We start from the raw sequence: 15,308 nt of genomic DNA, 5'->3' as shown, positions 1-15,308 counted from the left end.
AAGCTATTCAGCTGAAGGTGTGCAGAAATTGTAGGCAATAAAGAATTAAGCACCCCTTCGAACGTTCTCTTTCTGTGGAAGCCGTTGAACAGAAAAACTAAGTGGAATAGGTAGAACCTCAAAAATTTTACTTTTAATGAGATAACTCCTGTCTCTTGCTGTTGATCCAAATGACTCATTCATATCTGGTGTCTGAGCTTGGAATTTAGGCATAGTTTTCCCCCTCTCCTCATTATTCCAAAGGAAGCTTGGCACAGGGGGAAGGGGCTGGGTTTGGAACTCAGATCTGATTCACAGAAGAGTTCTGTCTTTCACGACCTGTGTGGCTTTGAGTGATTTTCTTACCACCTCTGAACCTAGCGTTGCTTCTCTGTAAAATGTAGGGTTCTAGCACCTCCTTAGAAGGTGGTTGTGAAGATGCGCGTGTCTGGGAGTGCCCTCAGGCTACCTGACCCAGCACAGGGAGGAGCTCGGTGTGGTCCTCTCCTGAGGGACGTGTGAGGGCATAATGACAAGGTACCCATCCTCGCATCCCTTTGTGCTTATGCTCTGTAGCCTTTAGGAAGAAGCTTGCTGACCAGAACCGCTTTTCTCTCAGAAAAGAGAGATGTCCTCCCTCATCTAGAGGCTTGGGCTTGCCCAGAGAAGAGGACCTCCAGACTCTGCCCCCTGACTACATGAGCTTTCTAGACTTGGCCCTTTCAGGAGAAGACTAAGTCAGCGTCGGGCTCCTAGAGAGGGTGGGTGAATGTGAGCTCTCTCAGGTGTCTAAGCTCTCTCCTCCCTCTCCCCATTTGGAGTGGGGTCCAGACATGTGCCACTGGGGACAAAACACACCTCTTGCCCTTACCCCTAATATTTTCTGCAGTCGCTGCCCTCGCCCCTCAATATTTAGGTTTGCTCTATGCTTCACTGAAAAAATTACTATCATTTATGTCCACTGGGGCCTTTTGACTTTGGTCAAACTTGCCACGGAGTTGTAAACCAGGGTTTCTCAAGCTTTGATGAGCAATTAGATCTCCTGGGGGTCCTGTTAAATGCAGATTCTGATGCCATGAGTCTGGAGAAGGGCTTAGAGTCTGCATTTCTAACAAGCTCCCAGATGGTGCTCAAAATCCATGGATCACACTTTGAGTAGTAAGGGTAGTTCGCTTCTGCTCTGCAGAACCTAGCCAGGGTCAGTGGTGGTGGGGGGGGGGGTGTGTGAGCCCTGGAAGAACTGGTCAGGCATCCATCGAGGTTACCTCACTGACTCTCCAAGGGTATTAACCAGCAATAATGATAAAAATATGGAATAGTTGGTGCACAGAGATGCACTCTAATTGGGCTTGGCAAAAGGTAGGATGGCTTAAGGAGGCTTGGGAGAGTGAATAAGTAGAGACAGCAGTGCAGGCACACACATAGAAAGCATGGGGTTATCTGAGGATTCTCTGAAGATTCTGCTGTATCCTATTTAGCTTACCGGTCAAAAATAAGACTTGTCTAAGATGAAATTGATCCATTATGTGGATGTCACTGGAATTCAATCCCACCTATAGAGAAGTCCCTTCATGAACACGAATGTGTGAGTGGAGACTGAGTGGAGACTAGGAGTGGTGAGGGTACATTTTAAGCACAATTCTAAGCAGAAATTCATGGCAGAGAGATTGCTTGTGAGTGCCATGAGGAAGAAACCTGGAGCCTTTGCTAGCATCTTCTGATTAGATAGCACAAGTTCTAAGAATTTTCAAGGTCAGATATTACTGTAAACGTGAACACGTTGATTGCTTAAGAGTAGATTCTCTTGTTGAAATCATTACTCAAATGATTAATACTTTAGGCTTGGAACAAGCCTAGCCAGAGCACTAGATGATAAAACACCCGGGTTTTAAAGCTCTCCATTCTTTAGGCTGTACATAAAGAGTGCCTTTAAGGCCCACTCATTCAGGAAGAATGTCACAGCTCAAGAATGCTCATTCACACAAGCAGTGGGAGTCAATGACTTATGCTGCCTAATTCGGGAGCAGTTGCCTCCTATGCAAAATGCACGTCAGGAGCAAACTATAAATATTGGAAGAATTTTCCCCACAGCTTTTCATTTGTGCCGTTTTATCCAAAGATTCATGACGTCTGGATGAACTAGAGCTCTCTACAGCACTTAGAATTGCCCTCGAACTGGCCGGTTTAGATTTGGTGTACTTAAGCCAAAGAATGTGCGGTGGGGAAATTTCTCCAAATGTTACACATTAAGAAAATATAAAGCCCCCCACTACTTGTTCTTAAGGCCATTTGTCAGGACCCATGTCTTGTCCTGGGAGTGAAAGGACAGAAAGTTTTACCTGCTTTTCTGCCTTAAAAACGGAGAAGGGTATGGTTCAGCTATAGACTCATAATAATCATGATAATTAAGATTTATACTTAAATAGCTCTTTTTGTCTCAAGAGTACTAATGTTAATTAATTATGCCTCCTGAAGCTCCTGAGGAGTTGCCAAGCCAATGCCATTATCCTCTTCTGTCGGATGAAGACTCCTTTGTTACAGAAAAATGAGAAGAGGCTCCCAGTGCTTCATGGCACAGTAGTGGTTCAGCCAGAAAGAAAACCCAGACGTCCGAACCCCCGACGTTTTCAGGCCCCGAGTTCAGCCTGCCATTTAGACAGGGAAGAGGAGAAGGATCTGGAAATCAAAAGGCAGACTGCCTTGAGTTAGGAAACACTGTTGACAAAGCAAGGGCAGTTTATTTGAAAAGAACAAATCTTTTGCTATGCCTTTATCATATGGAATTCTTTGAAATATTTTTTAAGATCACACTAAAAAGAGTCTGCAAAAAGAATTGCAAGAAAAGTCTTTAAAAATTTTTTTTTTTTTAGAGCATTAGAGAGAGACGAAAAGCTTAAAGGAAAGAAACAGATGTGTCTCCTGGCCTCCACTATTATTTTTATCTTTAGAGCAGAATGGAAAGTGAACCCTCTGGTCAAGCTACCTATCTTCCCACAATTTTTTTTTAATCCTACAAATGTGTTTTTCCTTTTACTGTAGAGTTTTACAGTTAAAAAGTCATAAAGATTTTCTCATGAAGATTTATATAAAGTCATAAGATTTACTCACCAGCTATAAATGAGATTAGAAAATGGAAGTAAACAGGTCCTGGTGTTAAGTCATTTAGCATGGAATTAAGAGGATGGCGGAGTGCTTTGGTTTGATATTGTTGAGGGGAGCAAAATGATTTTATCATCCATGTTTAGAAGCCTAAATGCCCAAAGGGTCTGTCTCTTGCAGGTGCAGACATGGCATGTTGAATACGAAGCTTTGTCAGGAGTGTGTGTGTGGTTGTAATACAGTTTCCATTGTTCTTTTCACTTGGGGCATTTCAGATTTCAGGCTGTGCTCTGGACCTTAGTCCTCTTCCCATAATTCCTGACCACATGCCTTGGGTCAAGAACGAGGTACTGACAGAAATAGAAGAATTTGTTGCACCCATCTTCTCAGACCATAAAGAGAAGCAGTCCTTTTTCCCTCCGCTTGAGTTTTGGTTGACCTTTTGACTTTTTTTGGCCAATAGCAAATGGCAGAAATAACACTGTGCCAGTTCTGAGTCTAGACTTTAGGTTGGCTGGAGATAAGCACCAACCTTGGGAAAGAGGTCGTGGAGGATTACGAAGATACGGAGAGAAGCCCAGCCAGCCCCCAGCTGTCCCAGTCATACCAGCCGAGGGGCATGGAGGGAAGGGAAGCCAATTTGGATCTTGCAGTCCCAGCTGGACTGCCCCAGTCAACATCACGTGGAGCCCACTAAGTGCTGCCCAAATTGAAGAAGTAGGACAAATAAATGGTTGCTATTCTTATTGTTTTAATTTAAAAAAAAGAGAACGAGATACTAGTGAGTGTAGCACCTGGAGATGCTCAGCAGACTCTTGGGGAAGATAGTGCTTGAACATCAGACAAGCAGACATTGACACTCGTCTGGTTTTGGTTGGTGTAGCTTCTGCTCTTGAGTGAGCAGAGGTAGAGATGGAGGTAGAGATGGCCTGCTGCTTGTTCAGAATGTCAGTGGGTTAAGGGAGTTCCAGGAAGTCCATATTTTATTCTGGAGATTCCCAACATGAAGCATTAGGTCTTGAGGCCACCTCTGCTACCTCTGTCTGAGATTTCTTACTTAAACAGAGCTACTCGGATAGTCTTTAAGGAAACATAACCCTTCTCAAATCTCCACGACAAGTGCATTACTCAAGTGCATTTATCTTTCATTCATTCTCTTTTCACTGGCTTTTTCCCTCCTAGCTCGTGTTTGTCTTTTCTCACTCACCTTTTTTTTTTTTTTTTAATTTATTTATTTATGGCCGTGTTGGGTCTTCGTTTCTGTGCGAGGGCTTTCTCTAGTTGTGGCAAGCGGGGGCCACTCTTCATCGTGGTGCGCGGGCCTCTCACTATCACGGCCTCTCTTGTTGCGGAGCACGGGTTTCAGACACGCAGGCTCAGTCATTGTGGCTCACGGGCCCAGCTGCTCCGTGGCACGTGGGATCTTCCCAGACCAGGGTTCAAACCTGTGTCCCCTGCATTGGCAGGCAGATTCTCAACCACTGCGCCACCAGGGAAGCCCTCTCACTCACCTTTTAATCCTGATTATCTCCAACAGCGGTTCCTACCTTTAGCATATAATGGTACATAATGAATGAATTTAAACTAAGTAAATTAGACTTTAAAATGACAGGGTATCTTCAAAATCTGACCATTGCCAAAAGTCCGAAAAGGAAATGGTGATTTTTTTTTCCTGTGTCTGCATTTAAAATGATGTTAATAACTACTGTGCTATTGACGTGTAAACCTCAGTGGAGGTTAGCTTGACTGAGAAGTTGCTAGAAGCAAAATAATCTGCTTGATAAGCTGGGGTCAGCTGGAGTAATGTGACCCTGGCTTTTCATAAAGTCCAGGTCTGTGCATCTGTCCACATGGCAGGCCTCCTAAACCTTCGTACAGAAAGAGGCATTTCTTTCTTTTGATGAGTAGGTCCTCATCAGACATAGTACAGTATGGTAGGGAAGAAAAAAAAAAACCCATTATTGTTCCTCCTACATTGCCTTTCTGTGAGTTTCATAATCTTGCACTAAATTTGGCTGATCCTGACAATGAAAGTGAAATGACAATACTTCTCATGCATCTGGGACAATGAAACTAGGAAAATATAGTGCTTTTCAGAAAGTGTAGACATGACCTAATGGTTTTGATGGTGAATTTGGTAGAAAAGGCATGCACTGATATGAATCGGAAGTCTGGAAAAGGACCTGTTTTCCAGATTCTGAGCTAACCGATTTCCTTTTGATCCCACCCCAAATCCCAGTTTTCTGTACCTGACGTTTGCTAAATTGAATTGATTCGACATTTTCGATCTTCCTGGGGCTTTGTGTGAGTAATGTGTTTGGGTGTTCCCTTTCTGCGATGAGTCTGAATACACCTGTATGTCAGTCATATTCACTGAAGCCCTTTCACGTGTGTGGTTTAGATACATCTGGCTCTGAATCCTCTGAGTCTTTTTACTTTCTTATGGAATCAGGTGGTGACTACATGTGGGGTTGCTGAGAGCATGAGAATAAATCAGGGTGACTGACTGGTCCCAATTTTAGCACTACAAGTCCTATGTCCAGGGAAAGCCCTCATCCTGGACAAATTGAAAGGATTTGTTTGGAACTATTCCAGTTTTAAAACTTAAACTCCTTGGCCTCAGGCAATCTTGGTTGGTTGGTTGGTTAATCTAGTACAAATGAGGGTCCACATACTTATATCCAAATACTTAAAAAACATAAATCCAGTTAAGGAATTGTTAAATAGGTTCTATCCTCCTACCTTGGCAAATGTATGTTTATAATGACCTGGAAGCCTGGGTTTGAAGATCAAATTCTCAGACTCTTGGAGTTCCAAGCCAGAACATAGTGGTTTTGGTAGAGCTGGTCCCGGCCATGGCCCCTGCCCTGTACCTCTGGCTACATGGTGAGAGGTATAATGAGAAGGGATGGGTATGCGTGTGGACACCTCAGCCCACCCGTCCTCGCTCAGTCCTCACCCCACCCTTGGGGTCTTGAGTCAGAGGGAGGGCGCTCACACTCATGGTGAGGCCACCTGGAGTTGACCAAGGTAGGGGAGAGGCTGACTATTCCCAGCAAGTGTGTGTGGGGCCTGTGTTGAGGGAACTCTGGGTCCCGGGGACCTGGAGTCAGGTCTAGAAGTGAAGAGTAGACTCTATTGGGCGGATGCCTTGCAGATTCAGATGGTAGGTTGAGGGCACAGTGAGAAGGGGATCTGAGTGGGATCTTCTAAAGTAACGGATTACTGAGCAGTTCAAAGAATGACTTGCTCTCTTGGGATTATAGAACCTTTCCTTCAGCAGGGGTGGAAAATCCTCACCTTGAGGGGACACCATTAGGTCCAGGGACTTTGCAAAGAGAAAGGACTTCAGGGGATGAGTGGGTGTCCTGCAAATGATATTCCCAGGGCTGCTACTGGGATATTCTCCTGCTTTATTCACTGAATTACCCCTCAACCTGCAGGGCAGCTTTCAAGATCCTTCTCAGGAATGTCATATCAGCTACAAATAATTCTGACAATGTATATTGGCATTTTGTAACTCAAAGCTACTTTGAAGTGGTGTTTGAGGTTATAAAACTCAAAATACAATTGAAAATGACTGGAATCGATAACTTAGCATGAATTCATCAGAAGTGGCTGCACAGGTTGTGCACTGCACAATTTCAGATGGTTCCATTAACATAGAATGGTTGATGCCATTAATGGTGCCCCCTAGCGTTGTACAAAGCATGGACTGCGTGGCAGTATGTAGCATCCCTGAATCGAAGTGCCCAACAATCTACTTAATTTTTCCCCTGCGAAAATAGATATTCTTCTAGTTGAACTGTGTTGAAATTCTAATTTAGCATTAGGACTACTTTTATTTGGCTCTTCATTTAGACTAACCTTGATTCTTCACTGGGGAATACATGAACAGAAACTTGGCTCAAGTTTCACTTATTTTAAGTATTTTTCTGCTAAGGGTTCAGAAATGAAATGAGAACCAAGTAAACTTTATGGTTTACAAATTTTACTTTTTCACATGGTAAGGAAAGACTAAAAGCATAGAAAGTGGCTTTGGAAATTCATTTTGTAATCACTTAAATATTACATCAAAATTTAATTTTAATTGCAAGCAGGCTTTCATATAGACACCCAGTTAGTTCTGAGTGAAGAGTAAGTATCAAATGTTTTTTTGTCACCGGTTCTTTTTGACAGTGATTTTAAAAAGTTAAAAAATTTTTCTTTTTTTGCAAATTCTCTTAGGAATATTTTTAAATGAATATTCTGACCATCTTGGAGACTAAAGACACATCCAAAAAATTTAAGTGATATACTCTTGAATTTCTCTGTGATATAACATTTATTTATAATCTCAGTAGAGAAAGTACATTTATTTTTCTATGCTGTATTAGGGTAAAAAAAAAAAAGGGGGTTTATTCTGTCATGGAAATGTCCCTGAAGACCAAGTGGAGAGCAAAATTGTGCTTTAGGTATTATTATCCAGGCTGGTTAATAACGTGTTTGTGAATACAAATGGATCTGCCAAAACATAGCTTGAAAGTAACCCCCAAACCATCAGAGAATAACAAAAGTGGTATAGAAATGATCTGTTTCTGGAATAAAAATACCAAAATTACAATTAAAATGACCAAGTGTTTAATAGAAACAGTTTAAAAAAAAGGAAATGGTCATAATTCATTGATTGTTGAATATTTTCTTGCTAAAGTGATTTGTAAATTCTGTTTATCCTTCTCTTTCCTTTTTTGGAGGAGGGATGGAGGTTGTGGGCTTGGAGAGAGCAACAAGGTTAACATGAAGCAAACCTAGAATTTCAGATTTTATTCCCCTGTCCTATAAAATAGTCTTCAATTAGAAAACCTTCAATGTATATTTAGCCGATTTTAGTGGGTATAAGTTAGTAATTTTTTAACTTCAAATGCTTACTTAACAAGATATCTTTGTTTTGTTTTCTTTTTAGGTGCAAACCCAAATTATCCTGATGTAATTTATGAAGGTAGCTATCCTGTGGTCTGTATTTTGTATTTTTTTCAAAATGTTTGTCTAAAATGAAATAAAACAATTAAAAGAAGGACTTTAAGCTCAGTTAAATATACACTTCAAGCATGACATAGGCCAAAATAATATTTCAAAAATCATTCAGTATTGATGGCTGTTTTCCCTTGATATTTACAATGCCTGTAAATAACATTTGCTCTCTCCTGCTTGTTCTTGGAAGTAGTAAATCCATTCCGCTGTAACAGACATTTTGTTTCCATAATTGGGAACTAATTACCTGTTTAAAAGCCATGACTACCAAGAAAAGGGAGGTGTATCAGTTTCTGGCTGTGACAGTAAACCCAATTCTAAATTATGTTTCTTACAAATTGAGGAAGGCTGGCTCACACACAGGAGCCTCAGAGGCAGGGCACGTTTTAAGGTTGGTGAAACAAGCAGCTCAACCATGTCATCAGGGATCCAAGTTTTTTTTATCTCTGCACTCTCCTGCCCATTGTGCTGGCTTCACTGAAGGCTGGTTTCTCTTATGGTTTTAAGATGAGTCATTCACATTGATGAGAGAAAGGGAAGAGCTTTTGAAAGTGTTCCAAAAGAAAGAGAACTTTCCCAGAGACCTCCACCAAGCCCTCCTTGTATCTGATTCAAGACTCAGTTGGGTCATGGTCCATTTTTGCCTCCAATACTGATAAGAGGGCTGGATTACCCTTGACTAACTAGACCCACCCCTGGAGTTTCGATCAGCTTCCCCAGAGGATGTGCTAGATCCCCTTGAATAAAATGGGGTTCTCTCAGGAATGTGGAAAGGGAGAAACCAAAAGATTCACTATATTAGCTTACCAAATATCTTATCTTTACTTTGCTATTTTAATTGAATTCCAGGGATGTTTTACTAGGTATGAAAATCCATCTTTAACAGTTTTCAAACCACCTTCATGACCAGGAGGCTTCCGTTTGGGGAAGTGGCAGGCTAAATTTAAACACTTGGCTTAAAATTTAAGATTGATTAAAACTTACATTGATTAAAAAGATACATTTATATATTTATTCTATAAAATCTATTCTTTAATTTTATATACACACCTTGACAAATGTGTATATTTATATTTTTAATATAAATATAGTTTATAATTTTAATATAAAACAATTCTCTATATGATTATTATATGTGTGTATATTTAACTTGAGCTAATTTTAACTAGGGAATTACATTGTCTTTACCTGCTTTATGCATGGTAAGCCATCTTTCCTCCAAGCTGTGGTTTGAATAATTTTGTGCATATGATTTGTGTATTTTTATTTTTATTTGTTTTGATATGGCTTAAAGAAAGAGTATGTCAAATTGTGTCACAGAGAAATATGTTTGAATTGTGATTTTCAGTTTTAAAATTATGTTTTGGACTCCTTTCCAATAACTTTTAAGACTCTAAAAATGTCATCTTTCCCATTGGTCCCAGATCACACTTTGGATCTTTGGGCTACAATGTCATGATATTAAACTATAGATACTTTAGTGGTTTAATTTTGCATGAGTAGCTGGATATAATATGAAAAGGGAAAGTAAGCAAATAAATGATATCTCCTACTGTTTGATTGAAATATTAAAAAGTTCTAATATATCCAAAATGAAAATGGTGAGAATGTAGTTTTGCAGTTAAAAATAAAACAGCTACAGATAGAAAATATATGCTTTTTCTGTTAATTTTCATTCACATTCAAAGGAACACTCTGCTAATAAAATTATAATTTAAATTGGTTGTCCTGAGGCCAGCTTGATAATTCTACCAAGGGAAGATTAGCTAGGGCTAACTTAATGAGGTTGTTTGTTCAGGATGGAAATTGAAGGCACCATACCTATTTAGAATAAAAATACAAAAATTTATAAACAACGTGGTCTGCAATAAGTTTACCAAAAACTTTTTATGACTTTTATATGTAATATTGTTAATAAAAACTTTGCCTACAAAAAAATCATTTACTTGTATCCTGATCCCTGTAGACTAAAATTGATTCAGAAGAGCAACTACATTTGAGAACTGAGAACATACCCTCACAATTCTAAATGTTGTATTGGTGAAGTTCCCTATACATTAATTCTGAAACTGATATATTGGCAATTCAGAGCTCTTCAAAAAAGTTCAGATGTGGACCGAAGTTCCCTATTGGTGCCGATTCCACATTCTACCTTGAGTGCTTCTGCCTCGGAAATCAGAGCTGCTGATTTCAAGTCTGGTTCACGTCTAAACTCTGTTGCCTTCTTGCCAGTTGACTTTAGACTAGTCATTTAACATCCCTTAGCTCTCATTCTGCAGCTGTAAAACTTGTGGTTAGACTCGATTTCCAAAGACCCTTCCAGGTCTATAAATCTGACTCTTACATGATCGATTCTCTTTTGTATTTTCATTAAATACTTTATCAAAAAAAGGAATATATTATGTGCAAAGAAAAATCCTAGACCTGGCTTGGAAGTTGACCAAACAAAACAATGATGTAAAGATCTGAGTTGAATATAATTTTGGCATCGCACAGTCCTAATGCTGCAATGGATTTAACCCAACGGCGGGTCACGCTTCTCCCCAGCCACACTGTCAGTGGTTTGGAATCTTGTAATTTGTCTTGCTTCATTCTGGGTTGTACTGTGGCCTCATGTTTGTTGGCAGCCTAATGACAACTTCATGCTTCCTTCTTTTTCCTCTTTCTCCAATTTAAGATTATGGGACTGCGGCAAATGACATTGGGGACACCACGAACAGAAGTAATGAAATCCCTTCCACAGATGTTGCTGACAAAACCGGTCGGGAACATCTCTCGGTGAGTGGGATACTTAGGTGTTTCGTAGAATGGTTCTGAGCATTTTGGATGCTTGAATGCTGGAGGAATGGAGCTGCTTCAGTGCGAGTCTTTCAACAAAACATTTTTATTGTTCAGATATAAATAGAGTGTTGAAGTGTGGAGGAACAAATGGAAAGGTTTAAGAGAGTGATACATGTACCATAGAGTTTCTGACCTACTGCTGGTGATTCCTGTTTTAAATATCTGTCCTTTAAAAGATTATTACTAGAAGAGCAAGAAACCAACTTTCTCATTCAGGGACATGTAGAGTTCTTCCTGTCTCCACACCTGTCTCCGTAAATATTTTAATAAAAATTTCAGTGACCACCAAACGTAAGGAATCCAGTAGGTTCTGGAAGGGACTGGCCGTGGGGGGATATAAACATACGAATGAAACACATATCTGTCCCTTTGGAGCTTACACTTAAGTCAGAGGCCTGAGATGTGAATATTAGTACCTAAATTACAAACAGAGGCTGAGCAAGGCAATGCGAGAGAGCGAAGGAGAGGGGCAGGCGCCCTTTTCCTTCCTGCTGGGAGAGCCAGAGGAGTCTTTGTGGGACAGGTGGCATTTTCCATGGCCTGTGTGGAAATGCCTGGGATTTGGACATAGCGGAAACGAAGGGCAGGGCATTTTGGGTGTGTGAGCCTGAGCCTGCAGTCTGGAAGCATTCTTGCTTGGAAGGTAAGGCGTATGAGGGAGGGTGGTCCGATGCAGGGCCATGAGGTCTTGAACCACAGTGCCAGGTGGTTAGCTTTATGGCGCAGGGAGGAGCATTGAAGGGGGCGTGAGTGAGCAGCAGAGCTGCATCTCCCCAGGACTGTGTGGCGGGGCTGGTCTCTCAGCTGCTCAGGTCAAAACCCAGCAGATTCCTCCATTCCTTTCTTTTCCTCCCTGTCTTGTGCGCCCAGTCTAACATCCCGTGAGTTCTGCCTCCTTGTAAACCACCAACCCATCCATATCTCCCCACCTCCCCAGCCTCAGCCACAGGCTAACCCAGAGGCTGGCAAACTATGGCCCTCGGGCCAAGTCTGGCTTATGCCTGTTTGGGGGCAGTCTGCAGGCTAAGAATAGTTTTTACATTTTTAAGTGGTTTGAAAAAAAAATCAAAAGAAGGGTGACATTTTGTGACAAATGAAAATTTTATGAAAGTCACATGTCAGGGTCCATAAATAAAGTTTTATTGGAACACAGTCATGCCTATTTACATATCATCTGTGGCTACTTTTGTGGTACAGGGGCATGTGGAGTAGTTGTAGCAAAGTCTGTATGGCCTGCAGTGCTGGAAATATTTACCATCTGGCCCTTTGCCGAGAAAGTTTGCCACAATTGCTTGTTCCTGGATGACTGCCAAAGCCTCCTACCCTGTCCCCCTTCCCACTCTTGTGATCTTCTGGCCTTTCTCCATATAGCAGCCCGAGTGACTTTTGTTAATAAGTTTTTTATTTTATAAGTTTCATCTGTACTACCTTGTGATTCAACATCTGAATACACTACAAAGTGATCATCCCCACAAGTCTAGTTACTATCCGTCACCATACAGTTGACCACATTTACCCATTTTGCCCACCCCCAGCCGCCTTCCTCTCTGGTAACCACTAATCTGATCTCTGTATCTATGAGTCTGTTTCTGTTTTGTTTTCTTTGTTTGCTTGTTTTGTGTTTTTTTTTTTTTTTGATTCTACAAATGAGTGAAATCATATGGTATTTGTCTTTCTCTGTCTGACTTATTTCAGTTAACGTAATACCTTCAAGGTCCATCCATGTTGTCACAAATGGCAGGATATCATTGTTTTTAATGGCTGAGTAATATTCCATTCCATTCCATTTCCATTGGAAATATTCCAATCTTCTTTATCCATTTGTCTATTGATGGACACTTAGGTTGTTACTACATCTTGGATATTGTAAATAGTGCTGCATTGAACATACAGGTGCATATATCCTTTTGAATTAGTGTTTTCGTGTTCTTGTATAAATAGCCAGAAGTGGAATAGCTGGGTCATATGGTAGTTCTATTTTTAAGTTTTTCAGGAATCTCCATACTGTTTTACATAGTGGCTGCACTAATTTACAGCCGCACCAACAGTGTATGAGGATTCCCTTTTCTCAGCATCCTTGACAACATTTGTTGTTTCTTGCTTTTCAATAATAGCCATACTAACAGGTGTGAGGTGATATCTCATTGCGGTTCTGATTTGCATTTCCCTAATAATTAGTGATGTTGAACATCTTTTCATGTGCTTATTGGCCATCTGTATGTCTTTGGAAAAAATGTCTATTCAGATCTCCTGCACATTTTTAATCTGGTTCTTTGTTTTTCTATTGTTGAGTTGTATGAGTTCTTTATATATTTTGGATATTAACCCCTTATCAGATATGTGATTTGCAAATATCTTCTTCCACTCAGGAGGTTGAATTTTTATTTTGATAATGGTTTCCTTCACTGTGCAGAAGCTTTTTAGTTTGATGTAGTACCATTCGTTTATTTTTGCTTTTGCTTCCTTTTCCTTTGGATTCAGATCCACAAAAACATTGTTAAAACTAATGTCAATGAGGTTACTGCTTATGTTTTCCTCTAAGAATTTTATGGTTTCAGGTCTTACATTCAAATCTTTAATCCATTTTGAGTTAATTTTTGTGTGTGGCATGAGATAGTGGTCTAGTTTCATTCTTTTGCATGTGGCTGTCCAGTTTTCCCTGCACCATTTATTGAAGAGACTATCCTTTTTCCACTGTATGTTCTTTGCTCCCTTGTTGTAAATTAACTGTCCATATATGTATGGGTTTATTTCTGGGTTCTCGCTGCTGTTCTCTTGATCTGTGTCTGTTTTTGTGCCAGTACTATATTGTTTTGATTACTATAGTTTTGTAGTACAGTTTGAAATCAGGGAGTGAGATACCTCCAGCTTTGTTCTTCTTTCTCATAATAGTTTTGGCTATTTGGGTTCTTTAGTGGCACTATTCAGATTTTAGGATTATTTGTCCTAGGTCTATGAGATATGCCATTGGAATTTTGATAGGGATTACACTGAATCTGTAGATTACTTTGGGTACTATGGACATTTTAACAATATTAATTCTTCCAGTTCATGAATATGGAATATCTTTCCACTTATTTGTGTCTTTTTCAATTTCTTTCGTCAGGGTCTTATAGTTTTCAGTGTGTTGGTCTTTCACTTTTGGTTAAATTTATTCCTAGGTATTTTATTCTTTTGGTGCAATTGTAAATGGGATTATTTTCTTAATTTCTCTTTCTGATAGATCATTATTAGTGTATAGAAATGCCGTACATTTTATCATGTCATCTGAAAATCATGACAGTTTTACTTCCTCCTTTCTGATTTGGATGCCTTTTATTTCTTTTTCTTGCCTAATTTCTGTGACTAGGACTTCCAACCCTATGTTGAATGAAAGTGGCAAGAGTGGGCATCCTTGTCTTGTTCCTGATCTTAGAGGAAAAGCTTTCTGCTTTTCACCACTGAGTATGATGTTAGCTGTGGGTTTGTCATATATGGTCTTTATTATGTTGAAGTATGTTCCCTCTGTACGCACTTTGTTGAGTTGTTATCATAAGTGGATGTTGAATTTTGTCAGGTGCTTTTTTCTTCATTTATTGAGATGATCATGTGATGGTTTACCCTTCATCTTGTTAATGTTATATATCACATTGATTGATTTGCAGATATTGAACCATCCTTGAATCCCTGGAATAAATTATATTTCATTGTGGTGTATGATCCTTTTAATGCATTATTGGATATGTTTTGCTAATATTCGTTGAGGATTTTTGCATCTGTGTTCATCAAGAATATTGGCCGGTAATTCTCTCTTTTTTTGTGGTGTCCTTGTCTTGTTTTGGTATCAGGAAAATGCTAGCTTTGTAGAATGTGTTTGGAAGGCTTCCTTCCTCTTCAATTTTCTGGAAGGATTTGAGAAGGATAGGTCTTAAGTATTCTTGGAATGTTTTGTAGAATTTGCCATTGAAGCCCTCTTGTCCTGGGCTTTTGTTTGTTGAGAGAATTTTGATTGCCGTTTCAATTCCCTTACTAGTAATTTGTCTATACAGATTTTCTTTTTCTTCATAATTCAGTCTTGGAAAATTGTGTTTCTAGGAGTTTATCCATTTGTTCTAGGTTGTCCAATATTTTGGCAAATAATTGTTTTTAATAATCTCTTATGATCCTTTGTTTTTCTATGGTGTCATTGTTATTTCTCTTTCATTTCTGATTTTATATATGAGTCACCTCTCTTTTTTATTAGTCTAGCTAAAATTCTATTGATTTTGTTTATTTTTTTTAAAGAACCAGCTCTTAGTTTTATTGATCTTTTCTGTTTTTCAGTCTTTACTTTTTTCTGCTCTGATTTTTATTATTTCCTTCCTTCTACTAATAATGGGCTTCATTTGTTATTCTTTTTC

At 39.6% G+C, this 15,308-nt stretch overlaps 1 protein-coding gene across 5 annotated transcripts in view; it reads left to right on the top strand.

Annotated features, from left to right (window-relative positions):
- NTRK2 (neurotrophic receptor tyrosine kinase 2) overlaps positions 1 to 15,308 on the top strand; it is a 369,930-nt gene that overhangs the window by 63,149 nt on the left and 291,473 nt on the right. For all 5 annotated transcript variants that reach the window (XM_059924515.1, XM_059924514.1, XM_059924516.1 and 2 more), the window contains exons 9-10: positions 8,021 to 8,056; positions 10,766 to 10,866. In XM_059924515.1, the coding sequence (XP_059780498.1) occupies positions 8,021 to 8,056; positions 10,766 to 10,866 (137 nt within the window). The remainder of the gene's footprint in view (positions 1 to 8,020; positions 8,057 to 10,765; positions 10,867 to 15,308) is intronic.

The sequence above is a fragment of the Balaenoptera ricei genome, chromosome 6 (assembly GCF_028023285.1).
Source record: "Balaenoptera ricei isolate mBalRic1 chromosome 6, mBalRic1.hap2, whole genome shotgun sequence".
Lineage (NCBI taxonomy): Eukaryota > Metazoa > Chordata > Mammalia > Artiodactyla > Balaenopteridae > Balaenoptera > Balaenoptera ricei.
The sequence above is the reverse complement of the archived record's forward strand: the minus strand, read 5'-3'. Positions and strand labels throughout refer to the sequence as shown.